Genomic DNA, 21675 nt, shown 5'->3' with positions numbered 1-21675 from the left:
ACCCAGCTCCTCTCTTTGTGGTGACCCAGCTCCTCTCCCCGTGGTGACCCAGCTCCTCTCTTCGTGGTGACCCAGCTCGTCTCCCCGTGGTGACCCAGCTCCTCTCTTCGTGGTGACCCAGCTCCTCTCTTCGTGGTGACCCAGCTCCTCTCCCCGTGGTGACCCAGCTCCTCTCCCCGTGGTGACCCAGCTCCTCACCCCGTGGTGACCCAGCTCCTCTCCCCGTGGTGACCCAGCTCCTCTCCCCGTGGTGACCCAGCTCCTCTCTTCGTGGTGACCCAGCTCCTCTCTTCGTGGTGACCCAGCTCCTCTCTTTGTGGTGACCCAGCTCCTCTCCCCGTGGTGACCCAGCTCCTCTCTTCGTGGTGACCCAGCTCGTCTCCCCGTGGTGACCCAGCTCCTCTCTTCGTGGTGACCCAGCTCCTCTCCCCGTGGTGACCCAGCTCCTCTCCCCGTGGTGACCCAGCTCCTCTCCCCGTGGTGACCCAGCTCCTCTCCCCGTGGTGACCCAGCTCCTCTCTTCGTGGTGACCCAGCTCCTCTCTTCGTGGTGACCCAGGTCCTCTCTTCGTGGTGACCCAGCTCCTCTCTTCGTGGTGACCCAGCTCCTCTCTTCGTGGTGACCCAGCTCCTCTCCCCGTGGTGACCCAGCTCCTCTCCCCGTGGTGACCCAGCTCCTCTCTTCGTGGTGACCCAGCTCGTCTCCCCGTGGTGACCCAGCTCCTCTCCCCGTGGTGACCCAGCTCCTCTCTTCGTGGTGACCCAGCTCGTCTCCCCGTGGTGACCCAGCTCGTCTCCCCGTGGTGACCCAGCTCCTCTCTTCGTGGTGACCCAGGTCAGCTGCTCCGGGCAGTGGACACACGTTGCATTAAAAAAGACACATCTTGACACCAACAACGGAACAAAGTGCTCCGAACCCAACCTCAAACTCCGCATAGTAATTCAACCAGCGTACGTCGCTCGTCGCATCCATCGCTGCGCCAGTCAAACGGCATAACATTAATTTATTCAAGCAACCCTAAAGTCTCGCGGTGCTACCACTCAGACATCTTGCATTTCACTAAATGTGCACTTGGAGACATTCCCGTTGAGCTCTCTCTCTCTCACGTTACTAAACCAGCGCAGTCAAAACGGCTTTTTATCGTCTGAACCGAGACTCGTTTTCTTCCGCGTCGACGGATGTGAGGCGGCTGGGCCGAGCCTCGCGTGCCAATTCCGCGGAGTTTAGACGGTCTCTCCGGGGGACTCTCGCCGTATTGTGCGTCATCTCCATCGCTGCCGTTTTGTTATTTCTCTCCATTGAGGAAACATGGCAACTCCCGCCGCGGTCAACCCGTCCGGTAAGTCGGTACCGAGTGTGTTGTTGGGCCGAAGCGGAATGTGTGCTGTTCTCGGGACTAGAAAGCTGTCTGTACTGAAGCGGGCTGAAGCGCCCACAGGCCGCCGAAGCCTGGCTCCATCCCCCTTCCCCCACCACATCGCTACATTCTCGGCTTTGCGGCTAACTTCCGCGTGGAAACGAGCTGGTGGTTCTCTGGTGGTTCTCTGGTGGTTCTCTGGTGGTGTACATGCATTCCCGTGCGGGTCGTGTTTCGCTTCGGGAGGCTCGCGTAAGCTAACTGCGCTCCTTTCGGGACCGCTCAGCGGTACAAAAGGTATTTAGCATATCGTTGCCTCCAGCCCGGCCCTTCGTGTTCTCTGTACATCGCTGACATTTTAAATGACTTGTTGTGGAAAGGGAGGCAGGCTGCCACCTCGCCGGTCCTACGCGTCCCTGTTGACTCGTTATTGGGCAGAAAGGGCTCGTTCGCCCCGCTCCATCCACACCGGGGAGACGGGCGACATGCTAACCGTGGCTACTTGATATGCGACCATGTCAACACGTCTTATGATGTTGGCCTGGCGTACGTGCGATCCCTTTAAAGCCAGTCTGCAGTTCTGCATCTCCCAGCCACCCGGTAACGGACATTGAATAAGATGTGAACTTTCAGAAGCCCGTTTTGACCACAGTCCTGCCCCTCTGTGGGGACTCATGACAAGTCCGGATGGGCCGGGAGACGTGGTCCTCGGTAGTTCACATGCGGGCCGATGGACTTCTCGACGTCCATGTGACCCGTCCTGCATGAAGCTCTGCGGCGTTGTTCTGCGTGTCCGGTTAAACAAAGGAAGTCCATTGGTGCATGTTGACATGGAGGCTGCGGGATGTTCTCCCCATGCCAAGATGATGCTGAGACCGAATCCCCGTGTGTGTGCCTCACCAACAGATTGGACTACATTATGTTGAACACATATAGCACAACCATCTTTAAACTGATAACTACACACTGTTCCCGTGATGTCGTTCATCATTTGAACATGTCCAGAGTCCACTGCCATGTCAATTACTTACTACATTACAGTTGAATTAAGTCATTTACTGTAGCAATGTCACTGTGGATATGCCTTAACGCTGTTATTATTCATCAGCTTTTGCTTCTCACTTCTACAAATAGGATGATATAAGTATCGGCGTATACGAGATGAAAGGAGCTGTCCAAATCAAGTAATTCATCTTGTGTAAAGGACACAGAGACCTCCATATAAAAACATGTCATGCATACTCTAGCTCGCGCTCTGTGCCACCTCATTGGCAATGTAAATGAAAAGGGAATATAAATAAAGAATGGTCTGGTTATTGGCACCTCGGCTGCATACAAAGTGATGAGATGAGGTGTTGTTAGAATGAACAATGTACAGATGAGAAAGAAACCCGTGCCAGATAAAAGAGGGAGTGTGAAAAGGCAACACCAAATGATCCCTCTTTCTCTTGTTAAAAGTGAAGGCATTGTAGTTGAGAGTACGTTATCTTGTGTGGAAGCACCATAAGACCCTAATCCTCTGCATGTTCTGTTGCAATGTAACGATCCTCAGATGTTTGAGGAAAGTGTGCAATGAGCGCTACGTGCAGCGCCGCTCGCCGCTGATGAAACCGAGTTAGAATTAGTCCTGCTGTAGCCAGAGGAGGACACAGTTAGCCTGCTGATCTGTGATCAGCTGTACTGTTTCCCGTGGCATGGCAGTACGGCCAGGTGCGTTGACCTCAGATCAGATACCCGGACGTGGGATTATCTCCAGCTGGCCGTCACCCAGATCCAATTGGTGTAAGAGCATGTGAAACATGACAAGTGGAATGATCTGATGAGGGCTGCATGCTCAGAATCAGGACCGTACCATTTAAAGACTACTGAATGGTTTCTCCATTCATTGATTTGTCAATCAACAGAAAATCAAGCCACAACTATTCCAGTAATCGATTAATTACTCAAGCAAAAATGGCAAATATCTATATGGAAGAAGCTTGGAAGCTTTATCTATCCTGTACAGCCCGAGGCTATATTTAAATATTGCCATTTTGTCCAAAGTATTTGCAACAATTAGTTGCTTTGTTTCTTCAGCTCTTGTGTGTGTGCATTGACACTGAGATTAGCACTGAAATTGTTTTTGACGTTAATATTCAATATCAATGTTCTATTACTGTTAGAATGGGTTTGATAAGGGTACGCCGCAGTGCAAAAGAGACAGGCATACAGGATTGTAATAGTGTCTAAATACACTTCATCAGTGTTTAATAGATAAATAATACAGTAGTCTTAGTTTAAAAAAACAAACATGCTTAATAGTTTCACCCTTTTAGTTTTGTCGTCCTTCAATCAGAGGATTGGCGGATGAAGGTCGATGTGTCCTTGGGCAAGACTCCCAAATTGCTCCCGTAGCTGTGCCTACGGTGTGTGCATGTTGTGTGAATCTTAGTTAAAATCCTGATGGGCAGGTGGCGCCAAGTCAACCTGTTAAAGTACCATTTACCATTTAGTCAGATTACATTGTTTTAATTAAAGCAATCCAAAATCCAAAAGCAATAACTTTGTAAATTCACATAAGATTTTTATCTCATTATGTGATAAAAAACATATAACATGTTGAATGATTAAGAATGCTGCGTAGAGAGAGAGAGAGATTCACGGAAATAAGTAGAAGTTTTGGTTAATTATTAATTTTTTTTACCACATTTTAGTCTTAAAATTACATCTGAACAGATTGTTGTAACGTTTTAATTTACCATTGCCCAATACACATTTTTACTCAATAGAGCTTGAATTATTGACTCATTGATTATAATGTAATTCAAGTATTGGATGTCAAGACATGTTTTTTAACTACTAAAGAAACTACTTTGAATATATGTCTGTGTATTGCGTTTGGAATATGAATTGTCTGTTTTAAGTGTGAAATGTCCGGCGGCTGTTTGATAGACTTGGTGGTTTGGGAAAAGACATCTGGACAGAAGGCCGATGACAGGCCAGAGAGAGAGAATAGGAACAACCTTGTCAGAGGGAGAGCCGTGATTGAACCATCCCCCTGGTTTCTCCACAGGCTCATTAATGCATTTCACCTCAGGGCTTTTTAGCCTGTGGTTGTCTGAAGATGTGAGTTCACACCAGGCTTCTGAGCCACTGTTGCTATGTGCTTTTAAGACACGGCACCAAAGAAACCCGGAAACACTTGACAAATAAGGTCACTGTTGGTTGTAATGCATATCTGTGTTGAAACAACCTTTCAAAGTGGTTATATGTATTTTTAACAGAATGTATACATATTTTCTTACTATTCATTATAACGGAAATCTTTGGCAAGTATCTCTTAGAGTGTTGACGGTGCCAAACACACATCTAATTAGTGTATGTGTTTTGTATTTATAATAAATTAAGATTATTGCATTCTATTGGCCAGGTTTTGCGTTTCCTCAGCATCCAATTTGACATTTAAACTGAGAAAAACAATGATACAAATGAATACATGCAATGAAATAGTTATTTACACCTATGTGCTTTAAGTTAATGTCTTATCTGGTTGCACGTTTACCAGTTGTACGACCTGACAACATAATTAATGACATAATATGCTGAATATTTGCTTTTTTACTTCAAATACAGTTTTTGTCAACAGTCTCTATTTAAGTCAAAGTAGTAAATATTTCAGAGTATCATAGTACATATACTTATCCATGTTCAGTACATAGCAACTAGATTAGGCTACAGTGCAATAGATTGATTAGATGCACAGACTGTAATGGAGAGTGATTGAGCAACAATGAAGATTTATTTTGATATATTCGTAAGGTAACACCATCTCAAAGAAATATTATTTTAAAGCCTAAAAAGTCTGACTACTGTCTAAAAGTAAGAACTGTTGCCTTATAATGTAATGTTGTCAGCCTGACTGAGATCATAGCCACATTGATGATGTGTTAGCAGAGACACAGACGGGTACTGAAGACAGTACTGAAGACGGGTACTGAAGACGGTACTGAAGACGGGTACTGAAGACAGTACTGAAGACAGGTACTGAAGACGGGTACTGAAGACGGGTACTGAAGACGGGTACTGAAGACAGTACTGAAGACAGGTACTGAAGACGGGTACTGAAGACGGGTACTGAAGACAGGTACTGAAGACGGGTACTGAAGACAGTACTGAAGACAGGTACTGAAGACGGGTACTGAAGACGGGTACTGAAGACAGGTACTGAAGACGGGTACTGAAGACAGGTACTGAAGACGGGTACTGAAGACAGGTACTGAAGACAGTACTGAAGACAGGTACTGAAGACAGACGGGTACTAAAGACAGGTACTGAAGACAGTACTGAAGACAGGTACTGAAGACAGTACTGAAGACGAGTACTGAAGACGGGTACTGAAGGCGGGTACTGAAGACGGGTACTGAAGACAGTACTGAAGACAGTACTGAAGACGGGTACTGAAGACGGGTACTGAAGACGGCACTGAAGATAGGTACTGAAGACGGGTACTGAAGACGGGTACTGAAGACAGGTACTGAAGACGGGTACTGAAGACAGTACTGAAGACGGGTACTGAAGACGGGTACTGAAGACAGGTACTGAAGACGGGTACTGAAGACAGTACTGAAGACGGGTACTGAAGACAGGTACTGAAGACAGTACTGAAGACAGGTACTGAAGACAGTACTGAAGACAGGTACTGAAGACAGTACTGAAGACAGGTACTGAAGACAGACGGGTACTAAAGACAGGTACTGAAGACAGGTACTGAAGACAGTACTGAAGACGAGTACTGAAGACGGGTACTGAAGGCGGGTACTGAAGACGGGTACTGAAGACAGTACTGAAGACAGTACTGAAGACGGGTACTGAAGACGGGTACTGAAGACGGGTACTGAAGACGGTACTGAAGATAGGTACTGAAGACGGGTACTGAAGACAGGTACTGAAGACAGTACTGAAGACGGGTACTGAAGACGGGTACTGAAGACGGTACTGAAGATAGGTACTGAAGACGGGTACTGAAGACGGGTACTGAAGACAGTACTGAAGACGGGTACTGAAGACGGGTACTGAAGACGGGTACTGAAGACGGGTACTGAAGACAGTACTGAAGACGGGTACTGAAGACGGGTACTGAAGACAGTACTGAAGACAGGTACTGAAGACAGGTACTGAAGACAGGTACTGAAGACGGGTACTGAAGACAGTACTGAAGACGGGTACTGAAGACGGGTACTGAAGACAGTACTGAAGACGGGTACTGAAGACAGGTACTGAAGACAGGTACTGAAGACGGGTACTGAAGACAGTACTGAAGACGGGTACTGAAGACAGGTACTGAAGACAGGTACTGAAGACAGGTACTGAAGACGGGTACTGAAGACAGTACTGAAGACAGTACTGAAGACGGGTACTGAAGACAGGTACTGAAGACGGGTACTGAAGACAGGTACTGAAGACAGTACTGAAGACAGGTACTGAAGACAGTACTGAAGATAGGTACTGAAGACAGTACTGAAGACGGGTACTGAAGACGGGTACTGAAGACGGGTACTGAAGACAGTACTGAAGATAGGTACTGAAGATAGGTACTGAAGACAGGTACTGAAGACAGTACTGAAGACAAGTACTGAAGACAGGTACTGAAGATAGGTACTGAAGACAGTACTGAAGACAGGTACTGAAGACAGGTACTGAAGACAGTACTGAAGACAGGTACTGAAGATAGGTACTGAAGACAGTACTGAAGACAGGTACTGAAGACAGGTACTGAAGACAGTACTGAAGACAGTACTGAAGACAGGTACTGAAGATAGGTACTGAAGACAGTACTGAAGACAGGTACTGAAGACAGGTACTGAAGACAGTACTGAAGATAGGTACTGAAGACAGGTACTGAAGACAGTACTGAAGATAGGTACTGAAGACAGTACTGAAGACAGTACTGAAGACAGGTACTGAAGACAGTACTGAAGATAGGTACTGAAGACAGGTACTGAAGACAGTACTGAAGATAGGTACTGAAGATAGGTACTGAAGACAGTACTGAAGACAGGTACTGAAGACAGTACTGAAGACAGGTACTGAAGACAGTACTGAAGACAGTACTGAAGATAGGTACTGAAGACAGGTACTGAAGACAGGTACTGAAGACAGTACTGAAGACAGTACTGAAGATAGGTACTGAAGACAGGTACTGAAGACAGGTACTGAAGACAGTACTGAAGACAGGTACTGAAGACAGTACTGAAGACAGTACTGAAGATAGGTACTGAAGACGGGTACTGAAGACAGTACTGAAGACAGGTACTGAAGACAGTACTGAAGACAGTACTGAAGATAGGTACTGAAGACAGGTACTGAAGACAGACGGGTACTGAAGACAGGTACTGAAGACGGGTACTGAAGACAGTACTGTTGCTGTTAACACATCACACAGCCCCACGGGGGACCTATGGAGGATTTGGGCATCAATGTTCTCATATTTGAGCAGAAAAATGGAACTCACTTTAGAAACCAATGTATTTCTTCATGGCACAGGTGTAACTTTGAATGGTGAAGTGCACTGTGGATTGTAGCCCACGTGTGTGTGTGTGTGTGTGTGTGTGTGTGTAATCAAGTTTCTATTTAGACTGGTAGGAGAAAGGCAGCAGTGTTGCTGATTGTCAGATGAAGAAGCTCTTCATCAGACAACGCTAGTTTAGAGCCGTGTGTTAGTGAAACCCACTTCATGAATGAATGATGGAAGACTCTGGGAAGACGGGGAGGGGGAGGACTGCACACTGTATCAAATATTAACTTTGTTACTTGGTGTACTAGGGCATACTGGAGGGTTTGTTTGGCCTATCCATTGCATCTGACGAAATGAGTGAGTGAGTTGGTGTGCAGAGCGGAGAGATGGAGGGAAATGGGATGGATTGGTGTATGCGTTTAAGAGAGAAGAGAGGAAGCTGCAGGCTAAATTGGAACACAGTGTAATTCCTCTCAGCCATATTGACACAGGTGGAACAGCCAGCATGCATATCTCCGTCGACATTACTGAATACACACTTCGTGATGGGCCTGTGCTGGAAAATGTGTGTATTTTAAAACATCAGATATAATTTGCTATCCAGGCTGCTAACCACAGCCCCAGACTTCACTGGAGCTCTGTGGAGATCCATCGCTCACATCTCAGTTGTTCTACTCCTAAGGTCCACGTTTAGAAGGGATGATTTTTGCCATTTCAACCCATTTTTCTGCAAATGAAAGTACTTTTAGCTTGGCGTGAAAAACTTGGATGAGGTTCCACTGTTAGCATGTCATCCATGTTTGTTATGTCAGTGTTCTGGAGTAACTAACTAACACATATTCATTCACAGTATCCCTAACACCAGGGAAGGAGGGTGACAACGAAGAGCAGGTCAAAATAATCAACGAGGCAGGAAGTACAACCAAAACATGACGCAAGTGGAGAGGCTTTCAAAATAAATCAGGAAACGCACTATACAAAACCCCAAGAGTATGACATGATTATCTTCTTTTCATAATCATAAATGAAAATAAGATTTGATTGATCCCCCCAGCTTAACTGTAAACTGATGTCTCTCACTATAATGTCCTTCACTGATTAGCCTGTCAACATGGTTTATTGTGTTCATCATGATGGAACCCTTTTCTAATGTTTACTGAGAGAAAAGTGCAATGCAATTCATCAGTGAAGGATCCGTGGAGACTGAGAACAGAACTTACTTTTAAAGTAAGCAGAAGCACACTTTATAAGAGTTGCGGACAACAACACAGAGTATACTTGTACAGACAATGTTCATAATTTTGAAAGTAATTGTTCAAATGGGAAACGCTGTATGTGTAATGGCAATGTGATACCTCTGCTAACCCTGAGGTGATGTTGTATCTTCCAGAGATGGGCAGTGAGTTGCCAGGGACAGTAGCGATGCCGGGGGCAGTAGGAGGCGGTCAGGTGAGGATGGGAGGAGCTGTGCCAGGCCGCGGGGGCAAGAGGAGATCAGGAGGGTGAGTATCTTCTCGCTACAAAGTCAAAACATGTTTATAGCAGGGTCTGAAATACACCTTTCACATATTACATATATGTTAACACCAGCATTGATGCGTTTCATCACAGTACAGTCATATCATTTAGTTTACAGCTTCAAGTGTGCAGCCCGGGTCCCGAGCTGGACATTGTATGCACATGTGAAAGCCCTGCTTGTGACTATCCAGCTAACCTGGCTTTTCAAAATACGAGTCCTTGTAAATGAGCTTCTAGCAACTTTGTTAGAAAACGAGCATCCTGGAGCAGGTTATTTATTAACCTGCTAATGCTCTGTTGTTCAGTAAGCACACTGGTTAATGGGGTAGCAGTGTTGCTGTTTGACTAGTTTTTTCAGCCATGGTACAAAAATAGCACCTTAGGAAGAAGAAGAAACATTAAAACGATATTAAATATGAACTGATCCTGAAAAATGCATTCAGTGTATTGTTGATGGATTCAGGACTCTACTGCCCTCTACTGGTTGACACGTAGCTATTGCAGTTGCAATTTGACAACAGTTCCTCTTTAGGGGGAGCCCTACACTGAATGCATTGTTGGGTCTATTAAACCCAATGTGACATTCTGGTTTTGTCTGAACAACTGTCCAGACATATAGTTTATATTGTCGATGAAATAAATGATTTAGCATTTTTGCATGATAAGACACTTATAGTCACTTATTAAACTAGTTTACAATTAGTTTTCTGATGATTGACAAATCAATCAATTGACTAATTGTTGCAGCACTAATCTTTTGTTCTGCCGCTATGCTTCAGGTGGAGCAGATCCTAACGCTCTTTAGAGAGAGAAAAAAATTGTGCGATCATCTGCTCATCATCATCAAAGAATGGTGGCAATGCAATGTTTTCTGTCAACAGAATAACAAAAAAAGAAATAGAAATGTACACTTGTATTGATCCCTGTGGGTAACTTCTTCTCTGCATTGACCCCTCCTTAGTTATTAAGGAGCAGTGGGCTGCAGTGAAGCATCCGGGGAGCACCTGGGGGTTCAGGGTCTTGCTCAAGGACACTTCAACATGAACTATGGGGATCGAACCCTGTAAAAAAAGCACTGCAAACAAGGAGTTTCAGTTTGGACGAATAGTTCTCAAACTCTATAATGAATGGAACCTCTTTCGACATGTGAATGGCCTTTTCTGGTTCTGCATTAGTGTTGAAAAAGCAGGGTAAAGGGCCCCGCACAGGAGTTCAGTACCTTGTGAATCTAATCCTCAGGGGCCAAAGCAATGCATTCAACCTGCAGAATCCTGTGGACCATCCTGATACTGAACTGAAAGAGTTTCTATCCCCCCCCCAAGAATATTTATAGAGTTACAAAAAAAAGGAGGATGACCCAGCCATCAGTGAATTTTTCCATAACCCCTCAACTTCTTAACAACACGTGGATTCAGAATAATAATCCAGTTTGAACTACTATGTTTGTTTACATGGGGACAATGAATGCAGAGGCACAAACACAGTCCCACAGTCCCCGGACGAGCCTCCCCAAAGACTGGTCAGTTAGATGTGGGGGATATCACACGCTCACATAGTTGCCAACTTGACAACTTTCCCTCTGGACAGAGATCCAAAAGCCCCAATGTTTGAGTCATGTTTACATGCATCATAGCTGGTCTCAAATTGTCTCCCCATTTTGGCAGCGCCCCAAAACACAGCTGTGTTCCATTTCCTTAGCTGCAGCCGGGTGACCTGCTAACTAAATGAACTGTCAATGACCAGATTAGTGAAACACTTAAGTGTGTGCAGTTGTACAGCCTACCATGCTGTTACACTGAGATGCTCTTTGAACAGTCGCAACACATCTGCTAATAATGTTCTCCTAGACATGTATCTCAGAATGATGCTGCGATTCCTTCCCTATCAGATTTCCGATTGCATTTCTGCTCCTGAGTTGTTTTGATGTTGTCTTTAACCAGCATGACACGTCAGCTAACTCTTGTCACAGAGGACTGGTTCAAACTGTGTCACGGTGACTGAGGGGTCGATGGTGTTGAGATGAGAGCCTTGGCTCTGTAATCAGGAGTCATCAACTGTTGGCCCGGTGAACACATTGTTGGTTTATCCATCAGCAGGCACAACTTGATGGCTTTGCAGCAGCAGAACCAAATGAGGGAGAAGTCGGTAGCTTCAAACTGTTTACAGCTGTTTAAAGTTATTGCTGTGGATGTACATACTGTATACTATAGAAAGCACAGGGATCCAGTCACTAGAGCTGTCAGCTGTGGAGTCTAACCGATGTGTTAACTATGTTTCTTGTGGTTGTTTCCCAGAATGGACTTTGATGACGAAGATGGAGAGGGGCCGAGCAAATTTTCCAGGTGAGCATGTGGAAAGAAAGCACCGACCCTGTGTGAATGCTAAATTAAAGTTGCTGACTTTTTAGTGACTGTTGCTTGGACACTTCATGACCTTTTCCCCATTCATTGAAAATGTTGTGTCTTTTTCCTTTTGAAGAGGTACTTCCGCTTCTCTGTCACTGCATCTTACCTTCACTACTGTTTGAAACTCCCCATCTCATCAGCAGAGGGGTTTGCTCATGTGTCATGTACTTTAGGCTTCACTAATTACTACACACATTCCAATATTGAATAAAAAAATATAAAATAATATACGTTACTCAAATTCAATTAGTCACATTTAGATCTGATTAGATCCGCATACAGAAATATTTGACAATAAGGCATTCGGTTGCTTATGAGACTCAACTTTCTACTGCTGTTCTTTTGCTTCTGTAGTCTTGTCGGGGGCATCAACTATCAGACAGGTTTAACAAGTTAAACTCAGGTATTTAGACCACTTATTTCCCCAAATATCCATTACCCTATTATAATTCTAATAATTATATATAATTACATTACATTACATGTCATTTAGCTGACGCTTTTATCCAAAGCGACTTACAATAAGTGATTAAACCATGAGTCCAAACTCAGAACAACAAGAATCAAGCAAGTACAATTTCTTCAATAAGGTTAAACTACAGAGTGCTATCAGTAAGAGCCATTTAAGTGCTACTAAAGTGCTAAACTACAAAGTGGTATCGGTAAGGGACATTTAAGTGCTACTGAAGTGCTACTACGGCTCTACCTTCCCTATTCAAGGTATAGTCGAAAAAGATGTGTTTTTAGTTTCCGGTGGAAGATGTAGAGACTTCCTGTCCTGATGTCAATGGGGAGCTCGTTCCACCAATGAGGAGCCAGCACAGCAAACAGTCGTGATTTTGTTGAGTGTTTACCTCGAAAAGAAGGAGCTACAAGCCGATTGGCAGAAGCCGAGCGAAGTGAACGAGGTGGGGTGTGAGGTTAGACCATGTCCTGGGTGTGAGGTTAGACCATGTCCTGGGTGTGAGGTTAGACCATGTCCTGGGTGTGAGGTTAGACCATGTCCTGGGTGTGAGGTTAGACCATGTCCTGGTGTGAGGTTAGACCATGTCCTGGGTGTGAGGTTAGACCATGTCCTGGATGTGAGGTTAGACCATGTACTGGGTGTGAGGTTAGACCATGTCCTTGGTGTGAGGTTAGACCATGTACTGGGTGTGAGGTTAGACCATGTCCTGGATGTAGACCGGACCCGATCTGTTCCCAGCACGGTACCCAAGTACCAATGTTTTGAAACGGATGCTGCGGCCACCGGTAACCAGTGAAGGAGGATTGTGGGTAAATTTAGGAGGTTGAAGACCAGTCGAGCAGCTGCATTCTGGAGGAGCTGTAGAGGTCGAATGGCATTAGCAGGTAGACCTGAAGGAGGGAGTTACAGTAGTCTAGATGTAAGATGACCAGAGCCTGGACCAGAACCTGGACCAGAGCCTGGACCAGGACCTGTGCCGCCTTCTGAGTGAGAAGAGGTCGTATTCTCCTGATGTTGTACAGCATGTACCTACAGGAGCGTGTTGTTGTGGTAATGTTGGCAGTCAGGGAGAGTTGACTGACAGGTGTCACACCAAGGTTCCTGGCAGTCGGAGTCGGAGCCAACACTGAGTTGTTGAAGTTAATAGTCAGGTCGTGGGTGGGAGAGCCTTTTCCTGGAAGGAGGAGAAGTTCAGTCTTGTCCGGGTTAATTTTCAGGTGGTGAGCGGACATCCACTGAGAGAAGTCAGTCAGACATCCACTGAGAGATGTCAGTCAGACATCCACTGAGAGATGTCAGTCAGACAGGCAGAGATTCGTGCTGCTACCTGTGTTTCAGATTGGGGAAACGAGAGGATCAGTTGGGTGTCGTCAGCATAGCTGTGGTAGGTGAAGCCATGAGAGAGAATGACAGAGAGAGAGAGTTGGTGTACAGAGAGAAGAGAAGAGGACCAAGGACTGAACCCTGAGGGACCCCAGTAGTCAGAGGACAAGGCTCAGACACAGATCCTCTCCAGGTTACCCGGTAAGAGCGGTCGGTGAGGTAGGATGAGAAGAGTGAGAGCAGAGCCTGAGATACCAGGTCCTGGAGGGAGGACATGAGGATCTGGTGGTTCACTGTGTCAAAGGCAGCAGAAAGGTCTAGAAGGATAAGGACAGAGGAGAGAGAGGCTGCTCTAGCAGTGTGAAGCTGCTCAGAGACAGCAAGGAGGGCAGTCTCTGTTGAGTGGCCTTGAATCCAGACTGGTGGGGGTCTAGAAGGTTGTTGCTGTGGAGAAAGGAGGAGACTTGGTTAGAGATAGCTCGCTCTAGAGTTTTGGAAAGGAAGGGGAGGAGAGAGACAGGTCTGTAGTTATTGACTTCAGGTCTGTAGTTATTGACTTCAGGTCTGTAGTTATTGACTTCAGACGGGTCGAGAGTGGGTTCCTTCAGGAGAGGGTTGACTCCGCCTCCTTCAGAGAGTTAGGGAAACAGCCGGTTGAGAGGGAGGTGTTAATAAGATGGGTGAGAAAGGGAAGAAGGTCCGGAGCAATAGACTGGAGAATGTGAGACGGGATGGGGTCAAGGGGGCAGGTGGTCGGGGGGTCAGAGGTTACCAAGGTAAGAACTTGATTAGGAGACAGGGGGATAAAAGAGGAAAACAAGGGGGAAGAAGGTGAAGTTAATGGAGGTGTAGTTATAGAAGATGGATTAGTAAATGAAGAGTGTATGTCGTCTATCTTTTATGTAAAGTAGTCAACAAAGTGGCTTGGTAGAAGGGTGGAGGGAGGGGGGGGGACCAGGGGGGTCAAGGAGGTTGGAAAAAATTGAGAAGAGCTTTTTAGGGTTAGAAAAAGAGGATTTGATTCTGGATTGGTAGAACAGACTTTTGGCTGCAGAGATGGACGCAGAGAAGGAGGAGAGAAGAGATTGATAGGCGAGCAGGTCGCTGGTGTGTTTGGATTTTCGCCATTTCCTTTCCGATGCTCGCATAGTGGCTCTCTTGGCGCGCACTGGTTCGGACAGCCACGGAGCCAGAGAGGACTTGACGACCTTTCGAGTCGTAAGAGGACAGAGAGAATCAAGAGAGGACGACAGCGTAGAGAGGAGAGTGTCAGTGGCAAAGTTAGGCTGCATGAGTGAGAAGGAATCGGTTGAAGGGAGGGCTGACAGAACAGAGGAGGGTGAGAGGGTGAGAGGGTGCGGATGTTGCGACGGACAGGTGCAGAGTCCGTTGTGGGAGGGTTGTCAGTTCCAAAGAGTGGGAGAGAGTACGAGATGAAGAAGTGGTCAGAAACATGAAGTGGAGTTACAGTGAGGTTAGCTGTAGAGCAGTTTCTGGTGAACATATAGTCAAGGTGGTGTCCAGCTTTGTGAGTAGGAGGGGAAGGACTGAGAGAGAGAGCAAAGGAAGACAGTAAGAGTAGCAGGTCACATGACTTCTCTGTCTGGATGTTAAAGTCACCCAGAAGGATGAGCAGGGGGCCATTTTCTGGGAAGTTTGAAAGGAGGACATCTAGTTATTCCAAGAAGTCTCCAAAGGAACCAGGAGGACGGTAGAGAACGACAATAGTTAGATGAACCGGATGAGTAACCGTCACAGCATGAAACTCAAAAGACAGTGGGGTGAATGGAAGCGGGTAGAGAGCAAAACTCCATTTGGGTGAGATGAGTAGACCTGTGCCACCACCCCGACCAGAGGGTCTGGGTGTGTGGCTGAAGGAGAAGGCCGAGGAGAGAGCAGCAGGGGTTGATGTGTTGTCTGGTGTGATCCAGGTCTCAGTGAGAGCCAGGAAGTCCAGCCACTGCTTGATAGCGAAGCCTGAGATGAAGTCTGCCTTGCGGTTGGCTGACTGGTGTGATCCAAGTGACTTAATCATAACATGTGTTTGTTCCCTGTTGCTACCTTACTTTTAAAATGTAATTGTATTTACTCAGTGGAACCTAAAACAGTAACATGGGGATGTGTGCTCTAGGTGATGTACACAACATTCATTACAATAAATAAAATAAAAGGAAAACAAACAAGATTAAATCAAATTCCTTATATAAGGCTCTTTAGTTAGCACAGTTTGTGCACTATTTTAGTATTTATTTGGACATGAACACAATAAGGTTGGGTTTTGTTTTGCAAACTTGCTGGCGTTTGTATGGAATTATGATAATAAGACAATATGATTATTTGATTAGTTCTGAACAGGCATTCCATCAGCAATAACAAAACAAACTAATTAAATAAATACAAGTTTGAGTTAAATATCTAATGTTCTGTTTAAAAATAGATTCAGGTCACACCACAAAGTCAGAGTAAAGGCAAAAAGAAGATAAGTCGTTTGATTGGCTGACAGAAGGAACAAAGCCTGAATAACAATCACTGAATTACCGGGATGACACCTGTGCACCTCTCACACCTTCTTTGTAACAAAAGATTTCCTGGATAATATCTATGTTTATATAGATCTATAACAATTTACTAATTATTTAAAAAAAAATGAAAACAAATACAGGAGCAGATCATTCAGAGAAGAACGTAATGCACCAGTCAGCATTATGTTTGCCCATGTTCTTCCCGTCTGTCTTTGAACCATCTAATCATTGCATGTGAGGAATATGGACAGAAGCTGCTCGATGAAGCTGTTTACCTGTATGTGTTACATGCTGTGCCCTCTCTTCTCTGTAGGTATGATGATGATAATGGTGGTGATGGTGGTGATGATTATGTGATGATGATGGGCTGGCTAGTTGCTCTCCAAGTGTCAAACGGCTCTTTTCTCTGTTTTAGAGAGAACCACAGTGAGATTGAGCGACGCCGGCGCAACAAAATGACCCAGTACATCACTGAGCTATCAGACATGGTCCCTACCTGCAGCGCTCTGGCTCGGAAGCCTGACAAACTGACCATCCTGCGTATGGCTGTCTCCCATATGAAATCCATGAGGGGCACTGGCAACACGTCCACTGATGGGGCCTATAAGCCCTCCTTTCTCACTGAACAGGTACTGTCAGACCCAGATCTGTATCATACAGGCCATGCACAACAAATACATCCTTGCTCTCTTTCTTGTTTTACTAAAATGTGCGTCACATCCTAATATTTCGCTGATTTGCAGAGCCCCGCCCTCGGTGAACTATGGATAAATCCCCAAAAAGCGGAAAATAGAGAGTTTACTTCTGCGTGGACGTATTCATTTGCTTTCACTGCCAACGATGCTGTCTGACCTGTATGCTTGATATGTGGCGAGAAATTTGCAAACAACAAAACATGTAATGTTGAAATACTATTATTTGTTTCCATCCTTTGACACATGTGTAAAGAGTTGCATGAGTTTTTGAGCATCCCAAGCCACTAAATTAAGAGTAACACAGCATAATATAAAATGTGTAAGTTCCTTTTGCCAGTAGGGGGCGCTATGACAACGTGAACATACACATACATAATGTTTCTCTAAGTGAAGTGAACACGTCATGTAAAGTACATGTAAATCCGATGCCGTCACGTAATGCTGATTTGCATTTCCCAGTAGGTGGCTCTGTGAACATTTCTTTATGTAAATGTCATTTGTGGTGAAATGTCAAGTCAGTTTGGGATCACTAAATTAATATCATACTCTATTAAGTTCACCAATAAGTAAAGATGTACTTGTTTGTAGCTGTTATCTTCTGTTATAGTATGCTTTGTCAAATAAATCAGTAAAGTGTGTGCATAGCAACGGTAAAAAGGCATGTCACAGTGTCCCTAACCGTTAGTCATTACAGTCCAGATGTCCCATCTGTGGAACACGGACACAGCTAACTGGATTGTTCCGTATGGGGTACGGCGTTTAGTTCTCGACCCGCTCACTGAGGCAGCGGCTAAGCATCCTTTCTTCCATTTCTGCTCTGCGAGCACAACCGTGGTCCCTACACGCTCTGTGAAGGTGGAAATGGAATACACAGTGGCTGGTGTCTCCACTCCCTAATGATCATCATGCATCTAGTACAGATCTTTAACACCATTCCAGAGTTTGATCAGTGAGCATGTCTTTGGTCCTACCTGGTAGTGTGTTTATGTCTGTGAGCTCATGTGTCGTTCTGCTCCCTGTAGGAACTGAAGCATCTGATCCTGGAGGCGGCGGACGGCTTCCTGTTTGTGGTTGCTGCAGAGACGGGTCGGGTGATATACGTGTCGGACTCGGTGGCGCCGGTGCTGAACCATCCCCAGTCAGAGTGGTTTGGCAGCACTCTGTATGAGCAGGTCCACCCTGACGACGTGGACAAGCTGAGGGAACAGCTTAGTACTTCAGAAAACTCCATGACAGGTAGAGGAAGTACTCTCACTATGAGTACAACTGCTGTTGTTAATTATTGGTGTGCAAAGCCCCAGCTTTTAAATGTTATCAGTTACACCTGTGCTTTTCCTGCAATGACCTACCAAAATGTCTGCCGTGAAAGAGGTCTATCACTGTCACAACTATGGTTTCAGACCGTTAGGGGAGCCGGATGGCTAACAGGGTCAGTACTGTGATGCGACTGAAAACCAAAGCGTCAAAGAGACTATTCTGGACTTACTTTACAAGCAGCAGGAGAGACAATCGTAGCTTCATCTAGTCCTTGTCTCATGGCTGTGTCCTATCCCCTCTACGACTTCCTGTCTTGTCTCAAGACATTTTTATCACAAGTGGACACTCATTCAGTAATACACACTCACTGATGAAAGGAATGCATTATTCGTCATTTCAACAGGCAGGAGCCGTCTTACCCTTCCTCATAACTACAAGAAACCATCTGGAGTCATTCTCTAATATCTATTAGTCAAATAAAACATGTTCCACATGCTCGTAGTGCTCACCAGAGGGCAGCATTGTCTGTTAAATCTCTTCCTCTGCATGGTCCTCTGCAGGCTCCACAGTGTCTCAGTGTGTCTGTCCATCTGACCCCAGAGACCCTCTGAACCACACTGGTTCCCAAGCAGGGCCCTTAATCCACATAGCACAGTAATCTCTATGTATATCTGTGACAGAAGAAAGTATACACAAGAACATACTTGTTCTTGTAGTCCCAGCATTTCTCAGAGTTGAGTTTCATTCAGTGGAACTAAAACAGTATGTTTCCTCCTTCTTCTACTGCTCTCTCATTCAGCTTTGTTGTAGCTCACTGATGGAGGGCTGAACAACATGAATCAGAAGGAACTGTCTGTAGTTCTGTGTGAGAATGATGAATAATGTGATCCATTTACTGGAATCTCAGACACAAACAGGAGATTCTCACCTCACTCTCAGAAAGCAAGGAAATAAGTACCCCAACTGTTGAACCTTTCCTTTCATGCTGTTGAGAGAAATAGAGTTTCTGTGGTTGGACCCAATGATAATGAAGAGAAAGAAAAGAACCTCCATCCACGTGGGACTGACTTACTTTAGAATGCCAGCGTGGTGGGATGGAGTGATATTCTGATTACAGGAGGGGATATATGTGTTTATCTTTCTGAAATTCCAAATGCATTAGCGGCTCCAGTGCGGCGGAACATCTGGCACATTAGCTCTCATGTTCTCTGGGCAGAACTTCTTATCACCACTGTGAGTTGCTTGCCTTTGTGTAAAAACAACATTGCTGTTAAGTCATGATAATAATAACTTAATTTTAACTTCTAATGTACGGAGTTCAAAAGAGAATGGTCAAAGCCCATCTGGAAAGGATCAGTTCTAATGATGATGGAGACAGGTGCAGGTTATAGTACCAAAGCCAAGCTTTGGGCTCTTCACTTCCTTTCTCCACCTGAATGTCGGCCTCATTCCAAACAAACCACCGTGATCTGTGATCAGGGAACATACGGCTAAGGGTCCTCAAGAGAGTTCTTCTGGGGCTGTATCAGGAATGTTCTCCTGTATCTGGAATGTTCTCCTGTATCGGGAATGTTCTCCTGAATCTGGAATGTTCTCCTGAATCAGGAATGTTCTCCTGAATCTGGAATGTTCTCCTGTAGTATCTGGAATGTTCTCCTGTATCTGGAATGTTCTCCTGTATCTGGAATGTTCTCCTGTATCGGGAATGTTCTCCTGAATCTGGAATGTTCTCCTGAATCAGGAATGTTCTCCTGAATCTGGAATGTTCTCCTGTAGTATCTGGAATGTTCTCCTGTATCTGGAATGTTCTCCTGTATCTGGAATGTTCTCCTGTATCGGGAATGTTCTCCTGAATCTGGAATGTTCTCCTGAATCAGGAATGTTCTCCTGAATCTGGAATGTTCTCCTGTAGTATCTGGAATGTTCTCCTGTATCTGGAATGTTCTCCTGTATCGGGAATGTTCTCCTGTAGTATCTGGAATGTTCTCCTGTATCTGGAATGTTCTCCTGAATCTGGAATGTTCTCCTGTAGTATCTGGAATGTTCTCCTGAATCAGGAATTGTTCTCCTGTAGTATCTGGAATGTTCTCCTGCAGAATCAGGAATTGTTCTCCTGTAGTATCTGGAATGTTCTCCTGTAGTATCTGGAATGTTCTCCTGCATTATCAAGAATGTTCTCCTGTAGTATCTGGAATGTTCTCCTGCAGTATCAGGAATGTTCTCCTTGTTCTCCTGCAGTATCAGGAATGTTCTCCTGTATCTGGAATGTTCTCCTGAATCTGGAATGTTCTCCTGTATCGGGAATGTTCTCCTGAATCTGGAATGTTCTCCTGTAGTATCTGGAATGTTCTCCTGAATCAGGAATGTTCTCCTGTAGTATCTGGAATGTTCTCCTGAATCAGGAATGTTCTCCTGTAGAATCAGGAATTGTTCTCCTGTAGTATCTGGAATGTTCTCCTGCAGAATCAGGAATTGTTCTCCTGTAGTATCTGGAATGTTCTCCTGTAGTATCTGGAATGTTCTCCTGCATTATCAAGAATGTTCTCCTGAATCTGGAATGTTCTCCTGTACCTGGAATGTTCTCCTGCAGTATCAGGAATGTTCTCCTTGTTCTCCTGCAGTATCAGGAATGTTCTCCTGTATCTGGAATGTTCTCCTGAATCTGGAATGTTCTCCTGTATCGGGAATGTTCTCCTGAATCTGGAATGTTCTCCTGTAGTATCTGGAATGTTCTCCTAAATCAAGAATGTTCTCCTGAATCTGGAATGTTCTCCTGTATCAGGAATGTTCTCCTGTATCTGGAATGTTCTCCTGAATCTGGAATGTTCTCCTGAATCTGGAATGTTCTCCTGAATCAGGAATTGTTCTCCTGTAGTATCTGGAATGTTCTCCTGTAGTATCTGGAATGTTCTCTTGCATTATCAAGAATGTTCTCCTGAATCTGGAATGTTCACCTGCAGTATCAGGAATGTTCTCCTTGTTCTCCTGCAGTATCAGGAATGTTCTCCTGTATCTGGAATGTTCTCCTGCAGTATCAGGAATGTTCTCCTGTATCTGGAATGTTCTCCTGTATCTGGAATGTTCTCCTGCAGTATCTGGAATGTTCTCCTTGTTATCCTGCAGTATCTGGAATGTTCTCCTGCAGTATCAGGAATGTTCTCCTTGTTCTCCTGCAGTTTTAGGAATGTTCTCCTGTATCTGGAATGTTCTCCTGCAGTATCAGGAATGTTCTCCTGTATCTGGAATGTTCTCCTGCAGTATCAGGAATGTTCTCCACCTGTTCCTTATAGTCCTGTTGGCAGCCAATGATGGAGCAGGCCTTCCTCACCAGTTTAGTGAGTAGGTCGGTGTCCTCAGTGCTAGAAGTTGCTGACAGTTTGAGGGTCATTGAGACCTCAGTGCTGTTGGAGCAGGTTTCCTCTGGCAGCTCCACCTATCAGCTGTCTCTTTGGGACTCCACAGGAATGACTCCATGCCAGTAAATAGAATTGAGGAACAGACTGTTTGGCAGTGGGATGTTTGTCACTGATAAATGTATTCAAAGTTCATTAAAACACTCCTTCTGATATGACGGATATGAAGCAGTGTGATTTAAATATTGCGGTACGACTTCGGTATGTGAAGTAACACCTTCCCCTG

General features: G+C 45.1%; 1 protein-coding gene across 2 annotated transcripts in view; it reads left to right on the top strand.

The window, feature by feature from the left end:
• Positions 1 to 964: 964 nt before the first annotated feature.
• Positions 965 to 21675, top strand: part of arnt2 (aryl-hydrocarbon receptor nuclear translocator 2) — a 55746-nt gene continuing 35035 nt past the window's right edge. For both annotated transcript variants that reach the window (XR_004611704.1, XM_034559815.1), the window contains exons 1-5: positions 965 to 1339; positions 9241 to 9352; positions 11663 to 11710; positions 16500 to 16713; positions 17802 to 18015. Coding sequence is in view for 1 of the 2 variants with exons in the window: in XM_034559815.1 (XP_034415706.1) it covers positions 1309 to 1339; positions 9241 to 9352; positions 11663 to 11710; positions 16500 to 16713; positions 17802 to 18015 (619 nt within the window). In the remaining variant the exon portion in view is untranslated. The remainder of the gene's footprint in view (positions 1340 to 9240; positions 9353 to 11662; positions 11711 to 16499; positions 16714 to 17801; positions 18016 to 21675) is intronic.

Source organism: Cyclopterus lumpus, chromosome 3, assembly GCF_009769545.1.
Source record: "Cyclopterus lumpus isolate fCycLum1 chromosome 3, fCycLum1.pri, whole genome shotgun sequence".
Lineage (NCBI taxonomy): Eukaryota > Metazoa > Chordata > Actinopteri > Perciformes > Cyclopteridae > Cyclopterus > Cyclopterus lumpus.
This window is presented reverse-complemented; position numbering and strand designations above follow the sequence as displayed.